We start from the raw sequence: 24398 nt of genomic DNA on the forward strand, positions 1-24398 counted from the left end.
TCATTAATGTGATTTCTGATCAAACTACGTTTTGAAATGAATGAAATAATTGCAGTTTCTTGGACAAATCATTCGTTTAAAGAGTATTGAATTTTATATAAACAAAATAATTTGTACCGTCTTTGATAAAACTTTAAATTTTGTGTTTGTTAATACACACACACATATATTAATAATATGAAACGTAATTTTTTTTCTATCATTAGACTCTTACCAACTGCTACTATTTACAGATGCCGGTTAAAGATGACATATGAAATGGTTGGTAGTTACATGTATACATAGTTTGCCGCCACGATTATTGCCTTAGCTATAACATTGTATATTTGAGTTATTTATACGAATAGAAGTCGAAAAAGATAAAGTGGGTTTTTTGTAACCAATAAAAGGTGATGTTTCTTTGACACACATCGATTTGATATTCCTACCGTTTGAAATGTATTTTTCTTTTTCAATGTAAAAAAGATCGCGAAGTGAATAAAGTTCTGAAAAAGAAATTATTCTTGAAAAGAATATTTATCATTAATTTTTATGTTCATTTAATTACAACATAATGTATGAAACATTCTTCGAAATTATTGTCAAAACCATTTAAATATTTCAAAATAACATTGAGTTGCAAAATTGTACTTTAGGAAATTGTAAGTATTGAATACAATATGGCGTTCAAGTTGTCTTTGTCATCCTAACCTCAATTAATTATGCCGAACAAAATACAACACAACGAAGGAATCGTTTATAAATTAATTATATAAATATAAACGAAGCCACGTTGTGTGAAATGCGAATTATATAATACTTCCAATTTTTTTTATTTTATATAATAATTTAATTAATATATTTTTTTATGTTTTACAGCACTTGTTTTTCATCATCATTCTTTATTACTTTGTCTGTTACTTAAGAGACAAAATGAATAAATAGTATACATAGAATAAATAATATACACAAAATGTGTAATATATCACATTAATTAATATCTGATAATTAATTTGTTACTTCGATGGAACATAACGATAGTGGTTGATCATGTTATAATACATATGCATGAGGATATTAATATTAACAAAATTAGTTAAGAGGTCTTTGTACAAAAATATTGATGATATCCAATATAATGCAGAATGGATATTAATCTTAGCAGTATATAAGTTTTTACAGTAAGTATAATTCAAATACCTTCATAGATACAAATAAATATCAATTCAAGAAATCATATATATATATATTTTTTTTTTCAAGTTTTAATTTCTTTTAATTATAGATATATAGAGAAACATAATTTTATGATAATTTACAATAATGGATTCAAATATTGACATAACATCAGCTCAAACATCTAACATATTATCTCCAGTACAAAATGATACGAGTTTACAAACAAATAATGAAAATGAAGATTCTATAGAAAAATCTATATGTGAAACTCTAAAACCTGATCAAATAAATCTTGTAAATGAAGAAAATGTTAGTGAAAATATTCAGTCAGATAAAATTATTTGCGATAAGGATATAATTGTTGATACTACGAAATCAAATGTCAAAAATACAGAGACAAGAGAAACTGCAAATGATTCAAATGTATGTACGGATGAAATTTCAAAAGAATGTAATATAAAAATACAGGAATCCACTTCACAAATTATTGATAAACATACGGATCAGTCTCTTATAAATAAAGAAAATAACAGTATAGCAACTCCTGATGTCAATATTTTAAATGAAATTTCAAATGAACAATTAGAAACTATAAATTTAATAAATGAACATAATGTTAATGATCCAAAAGAAACAATATTACAAAATACTAATCCAAAGAACATCGAGGATTGCTCTCCACAAGAAGAAAGTGTAAACAATGCAGATGTAACCGATACAATTAAGCAAGAATCTATAATAGACATGAATAATACACAATCATTTACAAATGACACAGATACAAAAAGTAAAAACTCAGATGTACATGAAGATATTGATATATCAAACATAGATCAGGGAACATCTGATAAAAATGTTTCTGTACCAGAAAATACTGAGTTTGTACAATTCTCGCAAGACAAACATGGTGATTCTCAAATTGAAAATCAATCTATGGACGCTGAAGATCCTTTCGCTGGAGACAATCTGACCTCTGAAACTGTTGAACAAATGGAAACAGATAGTCCTACAGAAACAAGTATTGATTTTTCAAAGCTATGTGAACAAGGTGATATTCTTCAGAATATTGTTCATACAAGAGATATTGATTTTAATACAAAGTTAAATAATAGTGAAAAAGTGAATTCATTACAAGAGGATGAAAGAGATAAGATTTCTCTTGATAATGAACATAATTCAACTGCTTCAAAAGAATGTTCTGAATCTATACCAAATAAGTCACATTCATCTGTAACAATCAAGGCAGAAAATAAAAATACTCTTTCAGAAGAAGATATATTGATAACAAATACTACAGAATCTATTAATAGGTGTAATAAACATGTAAAAAAGGATGCAGGAGGTGTAACACCAATGGAAACAGAAGAAGAACAATCTGATATATTACCTGGGCAGGATGATGAATTGTGTATTATTCCAGATAGTATGAAAATGATAATACCAGAAAAAGTAATGGAAAAGAAAAATAATGATAAAAGTAAATCTACATTGGATGAAGTTGTTATTCAAGAAGAGGGACAAAAATCAATTACTGAAAGCGTTGAAAATACTACAGTAAATCATCAAGAAAGAACTAAAGCAGACAATAATACTAACAAAGAGCAGATACAAAGTACGCAAGAACAGCATACAAATGTGGAGAAAGATGTGCTGATAACTACTGATGTTATAAATCTTGACGATGAATCTAAAAATTCTGAAATTGAAGAAATTTCATCAAAAGAAATGTGTAAACAGTGCAATGAAGAAAGATCATGTAAAATTAAAGTAAAGATAGGTGTTGATAGTTTCAATGTATGTTCTAAAACATGTAAAACATTATTTAAAGCTGCTAATAATAGAGCAACGGACATACCAAGTGATACAGTTAATTCAAAAAGAGATAAACGCTGTGCGAATTGTTTATTAATTATTGAATCAAATGATGAAAAAAATCTTTCATGGGAAACAATGGAATTTTGTAATGAAGAGTGTTTAGGAAAATTTCAAAATAAATATGGAAGCTATTGTAGGAATTGCAATGGTTCCGTTCAAGCAGTAAGTTTAGGAAAATATTGTGTACGTTTTGGTTATGATGTCAGACAATTTTGTTGCTCTACGTGTTTAGAAGAGTTTAAAAAAGGTTTAAAAGTATGTAGTTACTGTCAAAAAGATATAAGTTCAGGTACCGAAGGTTTTTTAGCTCCTGTTGGTGACAAAGGGCAATTTAAAGATTTTTGTACCCAAAACTGTATGGAAAAATATTCAAAAATGAGTTCTACTGATCTTCCAAATATAGAAAAAAAATCTTGTAGTGTCTGTCAAGAGGTAAGCACACACACACACACTTGGTTATTTATATGAGACTATAATATAAATATATAATAGAATGTAATATATATGTATCTTATATATTATATAATAAAACATACTTTCATTTTTTTGTGATAGGAGAAACTTGTACATTGTGAAGTCCAATTAGATAGAGCTAATCCAGTAGTTATATGTAGTGAGCCATGTTTTGCAGCATTTAAGTTTGTAAACAAAGTTGATCCAGACCAATGCTCTACTTGCAAACAATTTTTTGAATTACAAAATAAGAAAAGTTTTGTTATCTTTTATGAAAATGAAGCCCATACGTTTTGTACTAAGACATGTTTAAATATATTTATAATTACAAATAGGAAAATAGTACCTTGTAATTGGTGCAAAGTAAAAAAATATAATTTTGATATGATTAAAAAGGAATTAAAAAATGGACAAATAATGATGATGTGTAGTTTAAATTGTTTAACATTATATCAGGTATGATATATTAATTTATCTCAATCTATCCTATATATTTTTTATAATACTGTTATTTTAAATACAAAAAAATCATTAATTTTGCAGGTATCTATTAATGCAGTATCAGCCAAACGTATAAATTGTGACTTCTGCAAAGAATTTTCTCAAGCACAATATCATTTAACGATGTCAGACGCAACAATACGCAATTTTTGTTCATATAATTGTGTGATGAATTTTCAATCTCAGTATACAAAATCACCAATAACAATACCATCGAGTGATGATCCTGTACCAACAGGAATGCCAAAACGAACAATGCCACAAAGAACTACAAATCAGAATACATCAAAAGTAAATGAAATACAAAATAAAAAAAATATGCCTGTTATATCTTCAGTAACAAGTTTAGCCACTATAGGAAATGGACAAGCTAGTCCATCTGCTACACAAAATAACGTGAATACTACAGTTCAAAATCAAGTGCCACAGATCATTTATAAGCAACAGATTATCACAAGACCACCTAGCCCAACAAATATTCATAATAAAATTACTCAATGTAAACCCTTAATGCATACGAAGGGCGTTTCTGTACGTCCACATCCATGTACTAAATCGACACAAACAGAAGAAACTCAACAGATGGTAATTCCGATACCGGTACCAATTTATGTTCCATATCCTGTACATATGTTTAGTATGCCTTTTCCAATACCATTACCTTTCCCATTACCTATACCTGTCCCTGTTTTTATACCTACAACAAGAAATAGTACTAAAGGAATTTTTAAAGACATTAAAAGGATACAAGAAAAGATACCTGCTGATCCTTTTGAAGCCGAACTTCTTATGATGGCTGAAATGGTAGCTACAGAAAAAAAAACTAATGAGACTGATTCTGATTCAGCAGAAGATAGGTAAATATATAAAAGCAATTTTTATAGAATATTAAAATATCAGTCGATAAAATTTCACTTTTATTTTATATTTAATTAAATTCTTTTGTATGGATCTCAATTTGGAAAACTTTTCTTAGGGATGATGATGGAGGTGATCATGATAATGCACATAGTGACAACTTTAGTCCAGATGGTGTTGATTCTAATAATACTTTCGGTGATATGTTACAAATGGCATTAAAAATGGCTACTGGAGAATTGGATGAACCAGCGGTTGATTTAGAAGCTGCTTTAACATCAAATACAATAACAGCAACTCAAACTCCAGCACAATCTGAAGCACCTATAGATAACGATGGTATATCAAAGATAAATTTATTATTTATAAATCTTGTAGCATTAATTTCAAAATAAGAAGTTTATATAAATAAAACAAAATGATTTTCGTGTATTATAGTTCAGATAGAACGTTCAATAACTGCACGTGGAAGAAAACGAGTAGTTCCATACAAATCTCGATCTACTCCAAATAAAAAAAGTAGACGCGTTTCTGCTACTAATGATATGCCACTCATGCCTCCTCCAGAACCTCAGCCACCACCTCAACCAAGAATTTTGGAACCTATTGAAAAGCCAGATGCCAATATGGCTTTAAAATATACATTTGGAGTTAACGCTTGGCGACAATGGGTAATTCTTTAAATATTACATTCAATTAAATATATTGATTATATATATACATTCCTTTCTACATTTGTTCAAACAGGTAGTAGCGAAAAATGCAGAATTAGAAAAACAAAGTACACCATTAAGGAAAATGAAATTATTTAAAACAGATCTTTTACAACTTACAGCAGATGAATTGAATTATTCATTGTGTCTTTTTGTAAAAGAAGTAAGAAAACCAAATGGTGCTGAATATGCTCCTGATACAATATATTACCTTTGTTTGGGTAAATTAATATATTGAAAAGTTTTTAATTTTATTTAGTATTTATTTTAATTATATATGGATATATGGGTATATATGTATAAACTTATCAAAGTACCTGTTTGTTTTTGTTTCAGGAATACAACAATATTTATTTGAGAATAATAGAATAGATAATATTTTCACAGATTCATATTATGAAAAATTTACAGACTGTCTAAATGAGGTCGCAAAAAAATTTTCTGTTCTTTATAATGATACACGTAAGAATAATTTAAGTTAATTATAATTATATTATTTAAAAAATTTTATAATTATTAACTAATCATTACATACAAAAAATTTCTATTTGATTGTTTAACTAACAATATTAAAAAGTTATTAATGTATTTTGCAGAATATATTGTAACAAGAGTAGAGGAAGAACATCTGTGGGAATGTAAACAATTAGGTGCTCATTCACCACATGTACTTTTAAGTACACTTATGTTTTTCAATACAAAACATTTTAATCTTGTGGTAGGTATACACATATAACCATTATATAATACTATTTTGGAATGCTATAAAAAGCAATCTTTTTTTGTAGACTGTAGAAGAACATATGCAATTATCATTCTCTCATATTATGAAACATTGGAAACGAAATCCAGCAGCACAGCCTGCAACAGTTGCTGGAAAAGTTCCAGGTTCAAGGAATGTACTTTTAAGATTTTATCCACCACAGTCAGCTCTTGGTATGTATAAAATATATAAAAATATTTCTATACATGCAGCGTTGTTTAATCGATCGTTAAAATATATGCAGATTTGTTTCATCAGGGATTCATTGTAGATTTTATGTAAATTTATGAAGAATTTACAAATGCTTCATTTTTATAACTTGCTTTTAGAAGCTAATTCACGTAAGAAGAAAGTTTACGAACAACAAGAAAATGAAGAAAATCCTTTGAGGTGTCCTGTCAAATTGTATGAATTTTATTTATCAAAGTGGTATGTTTTTTTTTATTATAATATCTATGTATAAAGACTTAAATCTCTGAATTTTATCACTTTACCATTTATAATTGTATATTTATATTATATATTAACATCTATTTCAGCCCAGAAAGTGTTAAAACACGCAATGATGTATTCTATTTATTGCCAGAAAGAAGTTGTGTACCCGATAGTCCAGTATGGTATTCGACATCACCACTTGCCAAGGAACATTTGGTAAAAATGTTATATCGTGTTAAAATGGTTAAAGAAATTAATGTAGCTTTATTGACTAGTTAGTTACATTTTCGCGAATTTCATTTCTGTTAATAGTGCAGAAAATCTAGAGATGTTAATCGTTTTTTATGTATGTTATTTTAAAAAACTAATAATTATACATTACAGTGATTATGTATTGAAGATTAATTATTTGAATCTTATAATTTCTGTTGTAAATTTTTCACTTCCGAATAAATATAAGTTCTTATTATAAACGAAATATAAGAAGTATATACTTATTATATACAATATTGATTTATATTACTTAAGCAGAATGATTAAGAAGAGAAAAACATTTACATAAAACACGAGAATAGCAAAGTATATATATATGCAAAATTTAAACAATTTCTATTTGTGTAAACTTTCTTAAAAAGCAATAAATGTAATAGGCATAAAATATGAAATAATATAATAAACGTAAAATATTGTATACTGCACAGTATATATGCATACATAAAAATTATGTAAATGAAATGATCACATAACTTCTATAAATTTTAATATAAATAGCTATTATTGGCTTATATGTATATAACATCATTTATAAGATAAAAGATATAGTAAGTGTAAATAGAATTAGTATACTTTTAAATATAAATGCATTTTAAATATTGTATTCTTGTCATTCTTTCATGTGCGCATTCTTGTATTTTACATTACAAGTAAATATTTGATGATAACATTTATTACGGATACTTCTTTTCATGCATACATTTTTTTTACAAATTTTAAGTTATTGTAATTATTAATTATTATTATAATTATTATATATCAATAATTATGATATAGAATAAGGTCAGATTGATGACATAAAAAAATTAGAGAAAAAAGCTTAAACAAATGAACCTGTTATTTCTTTCAAGTAATATTTTTCATAATGCACTATATACTATACATACATAATGCTATGTATACTATAGTGTATACTATACAAAAAAAACTGATTTATTTATAAATTATATTCAATTAATAAAAAATATTTGGAAACTTTTATTGAAAGGAATTAAAGAATACTTTTTATTTTTAATTACTTTTACTAGCATAAAAGATTATAGTTTTTTTCCGAATTATACATATGTTTAAGAATATAAAATTTACCCACTTTTTTTTGGACGTACAAAGGTTCGTACGTGTTTTTGTTTATATCGAACTATTTCTAAATCGCGAAGACTTGATTGCACCTCTGCAAATATATCTCTTTGTTCTTCTTCAGGTATTGTCTCTCTAATTATTACAAAAAAAAAAATTTTAAATTCAAACATATTAAAAAATTATTTAAAATTTGTTTCCATTTGTTTGAGTACATTTTTTTTTTAGCTTACCTATAAATTTTCATGAGATCATATTTTTCCCAAGGTGTAGCATGTGCTGCAGCCTTCTGCCGTCGGCTTTGACCGACAATTATATTTGTAACACCTTTTAATTCTTTTCGTTCCCATCTTTCTAGCCATGGTCGTGGATTAAGTGGTACTTTAATATCATTTATTGGTACAGAAGCACCCTCCGGTAATAATTCTGCATCCATATCAAATGGAAAAGTACTATATTCTAATGGTGCATCTCGTAAATAAAATAATTCGTTATCTAATCTTTTTTCAAGTCTAAAACAGAAACATTTATAAAATTAAGTATTAATACTATACAATTGAAATAAAGTGAAGCTTTTTTGGTTTTTAATTAATGTATATTTTTACCTTAAACAATCTATTTTTTGAAGAGATGGATCGTACATATTAAAAAGAACTTCAACACCTTGATTATCTATCACATTTCTTAAAAGAAACGACGCTCTTAATCCACAGCCTTGCCTTTGAATACATATCCCAACAAATCTATTTACTTTTCCAGGTGCATGTGGTTCAGAATATGTTACAGCTAATATTGATCCAACATAAAATTCAGGAATATCTATCTGAGATCTTCTTGCAATCATATCCATGCGTTCTAATTTTTCTCTAATATAATTACGATGTAATGGATTTGGATCTGGTAGAAACTCTGGATAAATAAATCGATAATCTAACGAAATTGTTTTATCTTTTAAATCTGTATTTACATTTGTTGTGTTTTGGCTATCCTTTTCCAAACTTTGTGTCGATATTGTTGAAGAACATCGTCGCGTTTCTTTTGCTACAAAAAGAAAAAAATAAATCATGAATATATCTTCTTGATAGAATATTTTTCAAGATATAATAAAACATTCATTAAATAAAGCAATTCGATAAAGCAAAAGTTTAATATTATTATATGTATAAGATTTTAACAATATATAATAAAGGAATTACAATATAATATGTTAAAAATTATAATATATATATATATATATATATATATGTTTGCATAGATATACATACTCAATGTTCTCGCTATTTGTAATCCTAATTTTGTCTTATGTGATAGAATTTTCATAATGATAGGCATATTCAATGATAAAAATTATTGCAAACGTTTATAATTTTTGTTAAACATAAATCGCACAATTCTTTCAATTGCTTACAAATAGGTTATTTTCTAGTTTTTTCATATACGTCAGATATATATATAGAATCTTGAAATCAGTCTAGACACTTTAAATCATGCTAAACTTAAAAATATTTTGACGATTTACATATGTACGTATAATGATAATAAATTTGTTATTATAAAACTATTGACAACAAAATTTCATATAGTAAAAAATATCTTTTTAATGATTAGTTACTCAATTGGAATACTAATATCATATAATTTTAAACATGCTCTTTTTGCTAGGGTATTTTATTTAGGGTATTTTGCAAAGATGAAAACTATAAAATGAATCTTAGGGATATTTACTAAAACAACAGGACAGCACTGTTTTTATCTTTCAACATCCTTCGTTCACGGGAATAGAAGAATATTGAATCAAGATGGTATGTTCTGTTGCAAAATATTAATCTTTATTTATTTCTGCCATCATGCTATTATTTTATTTACATATTTTTAAAAATATTTGTCCTTACGAAATTGCATTAAATAGAATTTTACATTTTTTATTATTTTTCTTATATAAAAAAAACATAACCTTGAAAAACGTTGCAGAAATAACGATATTACAAGCTTTACATTTATTTGATGATGATAAATTATATATGTAATATTTATATTTTATCCAAAAATTAATATAACTGTCGAAATGTGTAAATGAGATATTTTTTATTATTTTAGGGGAAAGTCAAATGTTCTGAATTAAGGAGCAAGGATAAGAAGGAGTTGCTAAAGCAACTCGAAGAATTAAAAACAGAACTTACAAACTTAAGAGTAGCTAAAGTAACTGGAGGAGCTGCTTCTAAGTTATCTAAAATGTATGTTTTATTAATACTAAGAAATGCTTTTATACTAATTTCCTAAGAAAATTAAAATAATCATTAATGTATATAAATAATACACAACACAATGCCTTTTCCTTACAGCCGTGTTGTCAGGAAAGCTATAGCTCGTGTATACATTATTATGCATCAGAAACAAAAAGAAAACCTCCGACTACTTTTTAAGAACAACAAATACAAGCCTTTGGATTTGAGACCAAAGAAAACCAGGGCAATACGACGCAAGCTAACACCTTTTCAAATTAGCAGGAAACCATTGAAAGAAATCCGAAAACAGTCGACATATCCCTTAAGAAAATATGCTCTAAAGGTATAATATGTATTATTTCTATTTCAAAATAAAATATATAAAAAATACAATTTATTATTATTTATCCATTTTTCTGTATTTTTGTATTTTACCTTGAATACCCTAATATGATGTATTACTTATCTCATATCTTCATTATGTCATGATTTGCTTAATAAAAAATAACAAAATTTTGTTGTTAGAAGAATTGTTTTTAGACATATTCTATTTTTATATTTATTTTCATATGTAAGTTTAAAAATTATTAATATTTTTATATACACTTAATATATTGTTTAATATTATATTATATATAATGTATTTTTTTTTAAAAAGATATATCTTTAATTATATGATCATACAGTAATAAGTTTCCCTGAACACCATGGGCATGGGTGAAAATTTGATGCAAGTATGCATGTATCTTTACAATCTTTAATTTCTGTTAAAAGATCAAGAATTTGAGATGTTGTTTCATCATCTGATATTTCTGATACAACACTATTGTTTTGTTTGATGTTTTCTGATGTTATTACATCTTTATTTTCTTCTAAAAAAATTAAAATCTATTTAGTTTCTGATACACACACACACACACACACACTATAATTTTATCTTTTAGTTAACATACCTTTATGATCAGAAGTATAAAGCTCCATGTTGTCTGTAATAGTGGATTTTCTTGTTATCAAATTTGTTACTAATTCTTTTAGCTTATGCAATTGTTCTTGCTGTTCGTTTTTCTGTTCTATAAGTAAACGAAAAGCTTCATTTTTTTCTTTTGCTCTTTCTTGCAAAATAGCACGTTGCCTTTGATACAATGCAATATATTCACCTGTATATGAACATTAGAATTACTAGGGCAAAACTGTAAGTATGTTAAGTACAAAAAAATATGTTATCTTATATAGGATATTTGTCATACATAATTCAAAAAGTTTTATTTTGAGATATAAATTTACATAATATATAGGTTCAATTAAAACAGTATAATTATCATACCTATTGTCTCTGTTTCACTTTGAAGCTGTAAAACCAAATGTTCCAGTCTTTGTTTTTCATCCGTTAACTCAGCAAGTTTTTCCATTGTTTCCTTAAATCTCTCTTCCAATTTCTTTATTGGTTCTAAAGCATAAGAGGGCTCAGTTATTGTGGAGCGTGATATAGTTTTAATTTCTTTGGTGTTAAGGATATTTTTATCAACATTGTCATTATTTTCTGATATTTCATTAATTACATTAGATTCATTTATTTCATTTTTTTCTTTGTCCGTTTTATGATTCAATTCTTCAGTGAGTTTTTCATTTTCACTTTTTAAATCATCAATAGTATTCTGTAATTATATAAATATATATTTATATAAAATAATAATAAGTATATATATATATATACACATATTAAAATAAATGATTAATAATAGTAAAATTAAATACCAAAGCTTTTTGAAGTTCTTGCTGTAATGTATGTGCATATTGCGATTGAGCTTGATAATGATGTATTTGATCAGCAATTTGAGCATTCTGTAAATTCTCTTTTTTCAATTCTGACAAAGATTCTTCTTTCTCTTTTAAAGAATTTTTCAAATATTCTACTTCTGACTCTAATTTGTTAAGTTCTGCATTTAGCTTCCTCCCAATAGTACGTTCTGATTGTAGTTTTTCTGTTAAATCTAATTTAGTATTGCTCTGTGTATGTATGTTGTAATTTCAAAAAAGAATATGATAATCAGATTATATGCTATTTATAAATATTAAGTAATTATGATTATAGCTATAATATTTTAAAATTAATATGAATTGATATATAATGCATACTAAATTATTTATACTAATATACTTGCAAGTAAAATAAAAGCATCATGCATCTCATTTAACTGTTGTTTAAGCTGTTGGTTTTGTGATACAGCTCTAGATGCACCAAGCTGTTCACTTTCAAGAGCCTGAAGCAGTTTCGGTACATCTGTACTTTGATTCTCTTTATTTTGTAACTGTTGTAGTTCTTTTTTTAAAATATCTATATCTGTTTCCTAAAAAAATTAACATAATATTAAAATAAAATATAAAAAATAAATATATATATATATATAATAATTTTGTACATTACTTTTTCATTTATAATAATATGAAGTCTCTCTTGTTCTAATGTAAGTTCATCAATTTCCTTTATTAAAGTATCTGTACGATGTTTGTGATTTTGCAATGGAATTAACTCTTGAACTTTTTCTTTTTCAGATTGTAATTGTTGTTCAAAGTCTGATAAACGCTCTATATAACTTTTTTCTCTAATTTCCCATTCGTTGTTTAATTTTTTCTGATGTTCTAGCTATAATTACCAGAAAATATATAAGAGAGAATTTATAATTATATAATATAAAAAAAGGTGTAGTAAAATAATTTATCAATGACATACTTCATTAACCAGTCTTTCTTGTTGTGTTTCTAATTGACGTACATAGTTTTGATATTGTTTACTTGCTTCATCATTTTCTTCGCTCACTGTTTTCAAAGCTTCTTTCATTTGTGCTACTTGTTGTTCAAGCATGGTTACATTATGATGTTGATTTTCAAGCATCTCTAAATCTTGAGATGTGCTTGTGAGCTAGTATAAAATAATGTTTTCATTAATCAAAAGTTTGTAATTATGTTCATAGTGAAAGTGAAACATTAAATTACCTGTTGTATTTTTAATTCATTTAATGAAAGTAAAGCAGCTTTTTCTTGTAAAGTCTGCTGTAAATTGATTAATTCACTATTCTTAACACTTAATTTTTGTTTTAATTCTGAAACCTGTAAATTCAAATCATCTTTTTCCTTCCTATAATGATAAAAGATTAATACAGTACTTTTTATTTGCTTCAAATTTATGTAACTTTCTAATTAAATACAAAACAATTATAAGAAATATTTTTAATATACATTACATACTTTAGCTCTGAATATTTTTCGTGAAGTGTTTCATGATCTTGTTTCATTTGTTGAGCAATTTTTTTAGCTTCTTCAGCATCATTTTTTGTAATATTTAATTCTTTTTCAAATTCAGATGAATGAAATTGAACATGTTTCAATTTCCCAGATAATTCTTCTATCTCTTCTGTAAATAGAAATATATATATATACATATGATAAAATAATGAAATAATATATTTATTAGACAAATTATCTTAAATATAAAAATATGACTAGATGATACAATGCTAACCTTTTTGATGTTTAATAGTTGCTTCATTTTGATTTAAGGCTGTAGTAAGTTCTGCTTTTTCCGAAATTAAAATATTAGTTGTTTGCACATGAATTTGCAATTTTTCTTTTAGTTGTTTAATCTCTTGCATCAGCTTTATCTCAACTTCTGTATTTTTTGCAGTAAGTGCAGCTTGTAGTTCAGAAATTTTATTACTCTGTCCCATTTATAAATGAGTGCATTTATATACACCGTGTAGCACAGAACATAAAAAGATATAATGGTTTATAGAAAGAAAGGAATACTTACATATTGTCTAACTTGAATTTGTAATTGATTTACTACTTGATTTTGATCCTGTAAACAAGTTACAGTTTGATTTTGAGAATCAAGCATTTTCCGTTTATTATTGTCAGTATTTTCATCAGACTCATTAATTTTTGTATTCTCAGCTTGTAATAATTGTTTCGTTTGTATAGATAATTGTTGATTTAACGATATATTACCTAAAGTACAATTACTTTCACTTTTATCTTTATCTGTACAAAAGTAATTAATGTTATTTTCATTAGATTCCGATACTCTTTCCTTTTCTACATGACTGTTATCTTTTTCTGATGATATTGCAACATTTGTCATTTCAATGCTGGCATCTTGTTTAGGACTACCTTCTGCATTCATTTGCTTTACACTTATTTTATTCTCATTTGTGGATACAAAATATGTTGATTCTATATTTACATGAGAATCTTTATTATCTAATGGAAACGTAAAATTTTGTAATGTATCGCTTATAGGAACATTATGATCACTTCTCAACTGATTTTTATGGGAGCTTGTTTCCACAGTTTCATTCTAATAAAGTAATTACAAAAGAATATGAAAATATTATTAATGATTATTATTATATATTAATACAAATTTTGCACAATACCTGCTGTGATAATTTAATTATCCCATTTTCAGTTTTCAATGGTTCATCTTGTATATGTATTTTTTTATTCTGTTGAAATTCTTTTAACTAGAAAAAAGGAAAATTATTAAAAAATAAATAGAATATAATATTTGTAAAAGTGAAACATTTATACAAAATGAAATATATTAAAGAAACCATTTATGTTCTTTACTTGGACGATCTTCGTAAAAGTAGATATTTTGCAACATTTGTGGCATATGACACGTCATAGCTTTAATGTTTCGATATAGAAAAAAAGTTAATAATAAAATATCTAACATTGAAATACTTCAATTCTTTTATAATATATTAAAACCAATGAGATATAAATGCTTTAACAAAACGTTACAATATTTTATTTATATTATTTCTTATTATAGTTATTTATTACCTTTTTTCTAGCTGCTATTAGTTTCTCTGTTTTACTTAAATTCATTGTATTATTTATTATACTGCTGCAAAAGGTCAAATCTACTATGTCAAACTATGAAAAACTTTCACATCATTTTACTGAAAAACATTAGTAATGTAGTCATAAAGGTTATGAAATGTCTACGTGCCATTCATGCCATATTGCTATAGTGTCATTAAATATATCCAATTTATTTCAATTAAAGATATTGGATATATATGTTTTATCGAGAAAATCGAAATAAAATTCGTTTTCTCATTAAATATATCGTTGAAAAAATTAAATCGATTTGTTAAAAAATATTTGGATTACTCGTTTAAAAAATAAGAGATGGACAAACTTAGATATATATGAGTGTATTTTTGGTAATCTCATGAAACAGATAGTTCATGATAGATATCATTTATGCATCAATCGAAAACGCGGTAAACCGGATGTTTCCTAAAAGGAGGTATTTTTCCCTACTATTTCTTACATTTGATTAAAGGAAAGTAGAAAAGAATTTTTGAAAGTAAATTAGTTTTCTTTTCTGTTTTTTTTTCTTCATAAAAAAATTTCATATCTCAAGTTAAAAATGGCAAAAAGTCTATGAGTTCAGTTAGATATAAAATTGATCTATAAAAATAAAATATTTTTTAAAGGTACGCGATTAAATTTATTTCATAAATTAGAATTACTATTCATCTATAAAGACAATGATACGCTAATATTTCTTACTTCTAATAAATGATGATATTAGTGTATTTCATGAACATTATTTGATCAGAGTTTATGATAAGGGTAATATGAAAGTAAACTAAAGGTTAACATAAGATAAGACATATTAATGTCATTTTAAAACAATCTTAAAATGAATAAAGTGGCAAATATATCAACTCCAATTAATTTGGATGATCCAAGATTTCGTATTAGACCATACCAACAAATTATAGCTTCTTGCACAGGTGCACTTATAACTTCAATATTTGGTAAGTGAATATAATTGATAATTATTTTTGAAAACAATATTTTTTATACAATTTGATAATAGTTCTATATTGCATTTATTTTTATAAGTAAGAATTAAGCATAGTAAAATACATTTGTTTTTTTAGTTACACCTTTGGATGTAGTTAAAACACGTCTACAAGCCCAACAGAAAGCTATGATTTCTAACAAATGCTTCTTATATTGCAATGGATTAATGGACCATTTATGTCCATGTCTCAATGGAAAAGGACCAAATGAAAAATTTACTGGCACTATGGTATAAATAATAGATTGAATTACAATAAATTTCAATTGACATAACAATCGATTAAGTTCCTTCATATAAATATTAACGTTTTACTTGTAGGACGCTTTTATAAAAATAAGTAAGAGGGAAGGAATTAGTTCGCTATGGAGCGGCTTGAGTCCAACTCTTGTATTAGCAGTACCTGCAACCATAATATATTTTGTTTCATATGAACAGTTAAGGATATACTTAAAAGTAAGTTAAAAATAAAAAAAGAAAATATATTTATATAATAATTGATATTTTTGCAAGCTTGGCATTTATAGGATAAATATAATAGAAATTGGAGAAAAAATACAAAAAATGTAGAACAGCCATTTTGGATTCCTATGTTAGCTGGAGGTACAGCACGTATTTGGGCAGCAGTTTTAGTTAGTCCATTAGAATTAATTAGAACTAAAATGCAATCTCAAAAATTAAGCCATGCAGGTAATGAAAGAGTAAGGTATATGTATATAACAAAATACTATTAATAGAATAATTTTTTATTTTTGTTCCTGCAGAAATAAGAGAAGCATTAAAGATACTTATTAAATACAGTGGTTTCTCTGGCCTATGGATGGGATTAGGATCGACACTTCTTCGAGACGTACCTTTTAGTGCCATTTATTGGTTTCATTATGAAACTATAAAACAAATATTCTGTGAGTCACAACAAACTTTTACTTTCAATCTTGCAGCAGGAGCAACAGCAGGATCTGTAAGTTTAAAATTATTATTATTTCTGATAAATAATTAATAATATAATTGTGTGAATTCATTCTTTTTTTTTTATTTTTTATATATAAAGATAGCTGCATTATTGACTATACCATTTGATGTAGTAAAAACACATAGGCAAATAGAAATGGGTGAAAAGGAAATATATTCAGGTATGTTCTGTGTATTAAAAAAAAGATAATATTTCTTTTAAATGCATAACATTCACGTACACTAATTCATTTGTTTAATGTAATTACAGATAAACCTGATCGTAGTAGTAATACATGGACTATAATACGAAGAATTTATAATCAAAATGGTATAAAAGGTTTGTTTACTGGTTTAATTCCACGTTTAGTAAAAGTTGCACCAGCTTGTGCTATAATGATAGCAACTTTTGAGCATGGAAAACGATTTTTCCAAAAATACAATGCTAGCAAAGTACTTGAATTTGAGCATGATATATATTTATTACAGAATAAACGTAATAGTACCAAATGACATATGTAGTATTAGATATGATACTATACTGTACATAAACGTCTTAAGTTAAAATCTTTATTTCATAATTATGTTCTCCATTTACTTAATATACTAATGTTTAGAAATATAAATATAAAATTGTATTTAACGTGTATTTATTATTAACCTTGATTATGACATTCTTATAACATTTTTATTAAAGCTTAGCATATATTTTAATAAAAAATAAAATTATCTTGAATGCTAGTCTCTATTATATTTATAAGAGAGATTCATACTTAATTATTACAGGTATAATAATTATTACAGGTATTTAAGATAAAGTTCACATTAAAAAAGTAGATTTAAATTATATAATTACTTATATAATTTTTAATATTTATTAATTAAAGCGTTGCATAGAAGTAAAGTTATTTGGAGATTGATTATTTAAATACAAAGTACAAGATGTGTTACAATTGCAACAATTTTATATATATATATATATATATATATATATATATATATATATATATATAAAAAAAAACCGCGACTGAGCATATAATAGCAAAATAATATTTAATTCTGTGCATTATAAATTCATTGCTATTTAATATAAAATAAATTTAAGATGATTTTTTATGAGTTTACAATAACGAGCCTAAAACTACAGAATATATCATTTAATACATATACGAATATAATAGTAATTTGAGACATTGCTATCTTGAATATATATGGTTATTAACAACTGTAAATTAATCATACAAAGATAAGCATTACTATATTAAATCGGTATACTTACTTATGATTATTATCCATTAGGGCAGCTAGGAAATGTATGTTTTGTTTGCTTATAAAAAGTCATACAAATAATATTATAATAAAAATTAAGTAATAGAAAATTATATATAACACACACACACACATCTGACATTTAATATTTTATATTCCATTAGCATGTTGCACAAATTTTATATCCTATGGAATAATAATTAAAATTTTGTTAATCTTTCATATTATAGCTTATATATCTTAACTTGTAATATTTTACACACTTTCAATTTATTCAAGAATATAATAGCTGGTTTTTGAAAATAGCTTCTAAATTGCTGCAGTATTCATAAAAATAACAATGCTGAAAGAATATGTATAGTGTGCAATATTTCATATATATTAAGTATATGTCACATATTTGCAAATTTATAGAATTTCTTATGAATAAAATGATGACAAAACCAAATTTAAAAAAAATCATAAAAGCAGAAAAATATTTTATAGAATTTAATTTTTGTATTTCATGTTTCAGACTTCTTTATATAGTTATTCTTTTTTTATTATAAGCTTTCCTCTACTATTATGCACTATTCTTCGCAGTTGATTTTATGTTTGACTGCATTATTTCATTGTAAGCAAATGATTATAAATTATTTACATACTCACAATAATAGCTATATGCTAAATGGACTGAAATATCTTTAAATTGAATAAGAACAAAGCATTTTTTTTGTTAAGTTTAATATACGAGGACTATTCATTTAAATTTCAATGAGAGATGGATAATTTCTTGAGTTCGTCCTATTATAAATTTCGTGAAATTATTTTTTAAAGAAAAAATAGTGAATAAAAAACAGCATTACTATTTTTACTACTTTTTTATATTTTTTAATAACTTATAATCATTAAATCATTTTATTATAGTTATATAGCGCTTTATAACTTTTAGCTTGAGGGACGTGAGCTTCTTATATTATTTCATAAATAAATTCTTTCTCTGCAACTTATATTTGTCATATAATAGAGATTTTATTTATATATAATAAGAATCAAATAATATTATATTTAATTATACACGACAATTATATATACAATATTAATGTTTCTCTTCATTACATGAACAGACCTCGTATATGATCAAAAATATGAAAAAAAAATAGGGTAAAAATAAATTTAAAGGACAGAATAATGCATATGTATTCACTTTTACTGCATCATACATAACCATGATGCTTGTTTTTTTTCTTTTTTTTGTTAACTATTTCTGTGAATGCATAATATATACTCATAAGAGCATCAGTGAATAGTATACCCTGATGTTGTTGGGGTTACAAATTCTTCAAACATATGACATTATGGACTTGTGCATATAGTCTTAGATTTCAAATTATTATGCACTTGCCATATTTATCATCAGTATCTTATTCCATTCTTCCTCCTTGAGACTGCTTCTGTAACATTGAAAACATGGGAAAAATATAAAATATGAAGCATTAATACATGATATTAAAGATTTAGAAAAAATTGTATTTTGACTTGTTATTTAATTTATAATTAAAAAGATATTGTTTAATTAAAATCAATTGATTTTTATTCAATTTTTGCTTTAAAAAGAATATTTTCAACTAATAATGAATTCTGATAAAAATCATGTTCATAGTACAATAAAAAACAATATTTTATTATAATTGTCTTCTGTAATAGTATTTGATTTAATTACATTGTAACATTGATTGAAAGTCTACATTTGCAAAATGTAAATAACGATAAAATAAAATTTTATAGACTAAATTGGTTACAAAATAATTGTAAGTCTTAAAAATGTTCAGTTCTATTACATTATAATAATTATTAAATAATTATAAAAGAACTGTGTGAATACAATCCATATATATCTTGATGAATATTAATTGTGTATTTGATATGTCAAATCTCTAATGTAATACAATTTCATATCAGAATTATTCTTTTTTGGGAGATGATGTTAGATGTAGTATAATAAAATCTACCATTATTACAAGTGTACATTTTAATATATTATTCATTTTCAACCCTCCATTTATAGTGCATTACAAAAACACGACAAAGACATTCAGCAGTGTTTAATTTTGATATATGTTGAGATAAACTTGATGTACAAATGAACATAAAATTTATAATAAACTAATCAATATTTTCATTATATTGAAACTATGTTACTGTATAAAGACCGTACACTAATTTTCTTTCCAATAACTAAAAATTAAGCAATCATACTTCTGGAATATTTGTATTGCATTCGCCTATACACACATTTTAAGCAGCAAGGTAAGTCACTGACAGCACTGTTTACGCATTCCATCAGAATTCATTGTCGGCTTGACATCAATAGGTTCTACATTTTGGGGTCGAATTGTATCTCCCTCTGGTGGATCTCGTATCTGTTTTTGTGATACGATTCTGTATATTTCTGTAACATTTAAATATGAATTATTACTATATAAATACCTCACATTATTTTCATGCAACAAACCTATTTATTTTTGTAGTGTAACATAACAGAGATTATACTCTTATATGTGCAAAGATTATAACAATTATTTTACACATGTATAATAAACATACAAATAATATCTATGCTTTCTGTCATAAAGATTAGTTACTTAAAATTATTTATTCTATAATACACACTCACGCGCGCACACACACACACACATACAAATATCTAAATAAATAGAAGTTTAGCATAAAGTCATATCAAAATTAATTTACCTGTTAATATATTTTGGAACGCTGTTTCAACATTAGTAGAATCTAAAGCAGAGGTTTCAATAAATGAAAGACCATTTTTTTCTGCAAATGCTTTAGCCTCATCAGTTGGAACTGCACGTAAATGCCTTAAGTCTGATTTGTTTCCCACTAACATGATCACAATATTTTGATCTGCATGGTCCCGTAATTCTCGTAACCATCTTTCAACATTTTCATATGTCAAATGTTTTGCAATATCATATACCAACAATGCTCCAACTGCACCCCGATAGTATCTAATGATTAATGAGAATAAATTATAATATAAATAATATTAATTAGATATCTAAAATTCTAATTCTAAAAAACTTACGCAGAGGTAATGGCTCGATAACGTTCTTGTCCAGCTGTATCCCAAATTTGAGCTTTAATAGTTTTACCATCTACTTGTATACTGCGTGTTGCAAATTCAACACCTATAGTAGACTTTGATTCCAAATTAAACTCATTGCGTGTGAAACGAGATAGTAGGTTACTTTTTCCTACTCCAGAATCACCAATAAGGACAACTGTAATATTAAAAAATAAAGATAATAAAAGATAAATAAAAATTTTTAAAGATTTTGACAAATGTTATTATAAAAGATATAATATCCATAGAAGCAATACCCATTTAACAATGAATACAAAATTCTTTCTTTTGAAGTAAATAATTTAAACCATAATTTTTTAAAGTAGATTTGTACAATAAATGTTACAAAAATTTATTATATTTCTTAAAACTTTTTATTTCTATTATATCATTTACTTCATTGAAAATAATTTATTATTAAAACTTTAAATACTTTATTTTTCCATTTTTTCCACTTTTATAAAAAATTTTCTTTATTCTTTCTTCTAAGATTTTCTCTAAGATTTACTTTTTCTTCTAAGATTTTAGATCTGTAGATACAGGAATATTATGTTTAAAATATCACTTATATATGTCATTGTCATCTTTATCACGCGCGCGTGCATGTATGATAATAAAGAAAGAAAAAAAAAAAAAAGAAAGAAAGAAAGAAAAAAAAGGAAGAAAGAAAGAAAGAAAGAAAGAAAGAAAGAAAGAAAGAAAGAAAGAAAAAGAAAGAAAGAAAGAAAAAGAAAGAAAAAAGAAAGAAAGAGAAAGAAAGAGAGAGAAAGAGAGAGAGAGAGAGAGAGAGAAATACTTTGTGTGGCTACACACAATGAAGTAAATTTTTCACGCATCTGTGTAGTAGTTATGTAAATGTTAGAAATATAGAGAAATATTCCGTTATAATATATATTGATGAACTTAAGAATATAAAAAGAAGCGACATTCTATTTCTATATACATATATTGTATACCATTATACATACTAAATCCAAGAAAATGTCTATCATAATTTGACATTTCAGAGTAAAATGATAGTTGTGTCACGCTCTAAGAGAGACATCATCTGATGTCATCATACGTCGACCACATTCTACGAAAATCCTAACAGTCATTCGTGCCTATAGAGTGAACGTCAGCGTGAATAACGTTCGATTCGACATCAAAGATTCCCTATATATTTAGCTTAATAGTTAATTTCAACGAGTGAAAAAAATATATCTTAGAACAAAAACAAATGCGCAATACAAACGACAATGGTGGATTAAGGGAGATATTTGCTTTACCTTTAAATAAATAATCATATTCGTCATCTCGAGTGCCCATTTCGCTTGCAGCAACAAACTCCTGTAATATAGACCGACGATGCCTCTCGATCGAAATACACTACTAAAATATACTTATGTATAAAATATCAGGAACCCACGGATTGGCCCCCCTTACTTGTTTTGTAACTGTGAATTTCAACTAACGTCGTTGAAAGACAGGAGATAAAAATATTACGATAAATAGTGCCCACTTCACGCTGATATAATTATTTTCGTTCTTTCAATTTAACTGTACAATATGGCCTCCTTTCTACGCCCCTCCAATACGGAGATCTGCACATGCGCATTAAGAATTCGTTCTGCGCAAGCGCAGCTTTGACTATAGGTTACATTAATGACAATATTGCAAACACATTATACATATGTACTTATGCACCAACGTTAATGCTGATCTTGACGTATCAATATGTTAATGAAAGAAAAGATTAAAAGAGAATAACAAAATATTGTAAGTTGAAATTATAAATAGAAAAATTCAACGGCCAAATGTGTGTACAAATTAAATAATAAATTTTAATATCATTAGTTTTAATTTTGTTTTGATTTTTTTTTTATTTAATTATAGTTCATTTAGAATTATATAAATCTTATTTTTATATCGTAAAAAATGATCCGATTTTATGAACTAAATTATTTATTAATCATTGATAGAAATAAAAAATTGTCAAAAATGATCTATTTCTGATTTTTTTATGTTAATCGTAAAACATCAGAGTAATCAAATATATACTAATTAATTTATGTAATATATATATATATATATACATACATACATACATATATATTAATTCTTATTTTATATATAATATAAAATATAATGTTTTAAATTCTATTTTACATTATATTATATGCATAGAAAGAAAACTTAATACTTACCATCATGTAAATGTATGCATCTTATATTTTGCATGAGCAATGTTAGTAAGATCAAATATAAATAGTAAATACAAAATGTTATTTGTGATCCGTTTCAGTTACTTTATGAAAACCATTCAGATGTATAGCGAGATTCCTGTATTTCCAATATTACAATAATTGTTTGGATTAACGCAATATTACTAATTTTATGCAATAAGACAAATATAAATGAGAACAAAATGGGAATAAAAGCGAAAACTACGTTTTCTAGCATAACATACCTTTACTTTGTATAATCTATAGTAGCTTTTTCTTTTCCTTTTTTTTTTTAAAGATCTTTTCCAAGAATTTCATAGGTTTAAAAATGTTATATATCTACAAATTTGTAATCATCATTACAAGATAAATTCACTCCCGTATGTATGTAGTGTGTAAAGGGGGGGGGGGGCGATAGATTTATATATAGATATATTTCTGTATTTAAATATACATAAATATATAGTCCACTATAGTTATAAATATCTAAGAAATTGTAAGAAATTTTGTTTTTGGGGAGATAAGGTGAGAAGAGGAGGAGCTAGACTGTATAAATCACAGTTCAAGTTCTTTTAGACTGTGGTGTAGCTATGCAATATATATATATATATCTATTTAAATCACGTGAAACCTAAAAT

At 25.6% G+C, this 24398-nt stretch overlaps 6 protein-coding genes across 14 annotated transcripts; 3 read left to right on the top strand and 3 right to left on the bottom strand.

Annotated features, from left to right (window-relative positions):
- The first annotated feature begins 261 nt into the window (after nt 1–261).
- LOC124426413 (zinc finger MYM-type protein 3) lies at nt 262–7703 on the top strand. Of its 6 annotated transcripts, none has more exons than XM_046968068.1 (13): nt 262–389; nt 859–1160; nt 1265–3465; nt 3589–3942; nt 4030–4844; nt 4964–5184; nt 5284–5516; nt 5593–5779; nt 5895–6020; nt 6155–6276; nt 6347–6494; nt 6651–6750; nt 6861–7703. In XM_046968068.1, exons 3-13 carry the CDS (start codon nt 1303–1305, stop codon nt 7033–7035), a joined length of 4644 nt encoding a protein of 1547 aa, XP_046824024.1. In that variant the 5' UTR covers nt 262–389; nt 859–1160; nt 1265–1302; the 3' UTR covers nt 7036–7703. The 6 variants fall into 6 exon arrangements, with proteins under 6 accessions (XP_046824024.1, XP_046824023.1, XP_046824025.1 ...); XM_046968067.1 differs by having other exon boundaries at nt 268–641; XM_046968069.1 differs by having other exon boundaries at nt 288–641; nt 1243–3465.
- LOC124426416 (39S ribosomal protein L19, mitochondrial) lies at nt 7001–9659 on the bottom strand. The gene is made up of 4 exons (XM_046968078.1): nt 9372–9659; nt 8712–9147; nt 8340–8618; nt 7001–8241 (listed from the first exon to the last, which is right to left on the bottom strand). The coding sequence occupies exons 1-4, from the start codon at nt 9436–9438 to the stop codon at nt 8112–8114; spliced, it is 912 nt and encodes a 303-aa protein (XP_046824034.1). The 5' UTR covers nt 9439–9659; the 3' UTR covers nt 7001–8111.
- A 109-nt stretch (nt 9660–9768) lies between these two features.
- On the top strand, nt 9769–10721 carry LOC124426418 (60S ribosomal protein L35). Its single transcript, XM_046968080.1, has 3 exons — nt 9769–9908; nt 10204–10340; nt 10449–10721. Exons 1-3 carry the CDS (start codon nt 9906–9908, stop codon nt 10678–10680), a joined length of 372 nt encoding a protein of 123 aa, XP_046824036.1. The 5' UTR covers nt 9769–9905; the 3' UTR covers nt 10681–10721.
- A 211-nt stretch (nt 10722–10932) lies between these two features.
- Nucleotides 10933–15395, bottom strand: LOC124426414 (golgin subfamily A member 2-like). The gene is made up of 13 exons (XM_046968073.1): nt 15177–15395; nt 14765–14851; nt 14140–14685; nt 13852–14047; nt 13578–13743; nt 13326–13467; nt 13063–13251; nt 12757–12975; nt 12494–12679; nt 12087–12338; nt 11656–11986; nt 11285–11488; nt 10933–11203 (listed from the first exon to the last, which is right to left on the bottom strand). The coding sequence occupies exons 1-13, from the start codon at nt 15219–15221 to the stop codon at nt 11010–11012; spliced, it is 2757 nt and encodes a 918-aa protein (XP_046824029.1). The 5' UTR covers nt 15222–15395; the 3' UTR covers nt 10933–11009.
- Nucleotides 15396–15513: 118 nt separating this feature from the next.
- Nucleotides 15514–17801, top strand: LOC124426415 (solute carrier family 25 member 40-like). 3 transcript variants are annotated; one of them, XM_046968077.1, is made up of 8 exons: nt 15514–15648; nt 15964–16165; nt 16292–16443; nt 16534–16668; nt 16740–16902; nt 16977–17173; nt 17264–17345; nt 17435–17801. In XM_046968077.1, exons 2-8 carry the CDS (start codon nt 16048–16050, stop codon nt 17674–17676), a joined length of 1089 nt encoding a protein of 362 aa, XP_046824033.1. In that variant the 5' UTR covers nt 15514–15648; nt 15964–16047; the 3' UTR covers nt 17677–17801. The 3 variants fall into 3 exon arrangements, with proteins under 3 accessions (XP_046824033.1, XP_046824030.1, XP_046824032.1); XM_046968074.1 differs by having other exon boundaries at nt 15532–15648; nt 15839–16165; XM_046968076.1 differs by having other exon boundaries at nt 15615–15838.
- Nucleotides 17802–19586: 1785 nt separating this feature from the next.
- Nucleotides 19587–23145, bottom strand: LOC124426417 (ras-related protein Rab-11A). Of its 2 annotated transcripts, none has more exons than XR_006942719.1 (5): nt 22825–23145; nt 21518–21713; nt 21166–21440; nt 20671–20863; nt 19587–19865 (listed from the first exon to the last, which is right to left on the bottom strand). XR_006942719.1 is itself a non-coding variant. In XM_046968079.1 (5 exons), the coding sequence occupies exons 1-4, from the start codon at nt 22862–22864 to the stop codon at nt 20727–20729; spliced, it is 648 nt and encodes a 215-aa protein (XP_046824035.1). In that variant the 5' UTR covers nt 22865–23144; the 3' UTR covers nt 19587–19865; nt 20707–20726. The 2 variants fall into 2 exon arrangements, 1 of the variants encoding a protein (XP_046824035.1); XM_046968079.1 differs by having other exon boundaries at nt 20707–20863; nt 22825–23144.
- Between the last annotated feature and the right edge of the window lie 1253 nt (nt 23146–24398).

The sequence above is a fragment of the Vespa crabro genome, chromosome 9 (assembly GCF_910589235.1).
Source record: "Vespa crabro chromosome 9, iyVesCrab1.2, whole genome shotgun sequence".
Classification (NCBI taxonomy): Eukaryota; Metazoa; Arthropoda; class Insecta; order Hymenoptera; family Vespidae; genus Vespa; species Vespa crabro.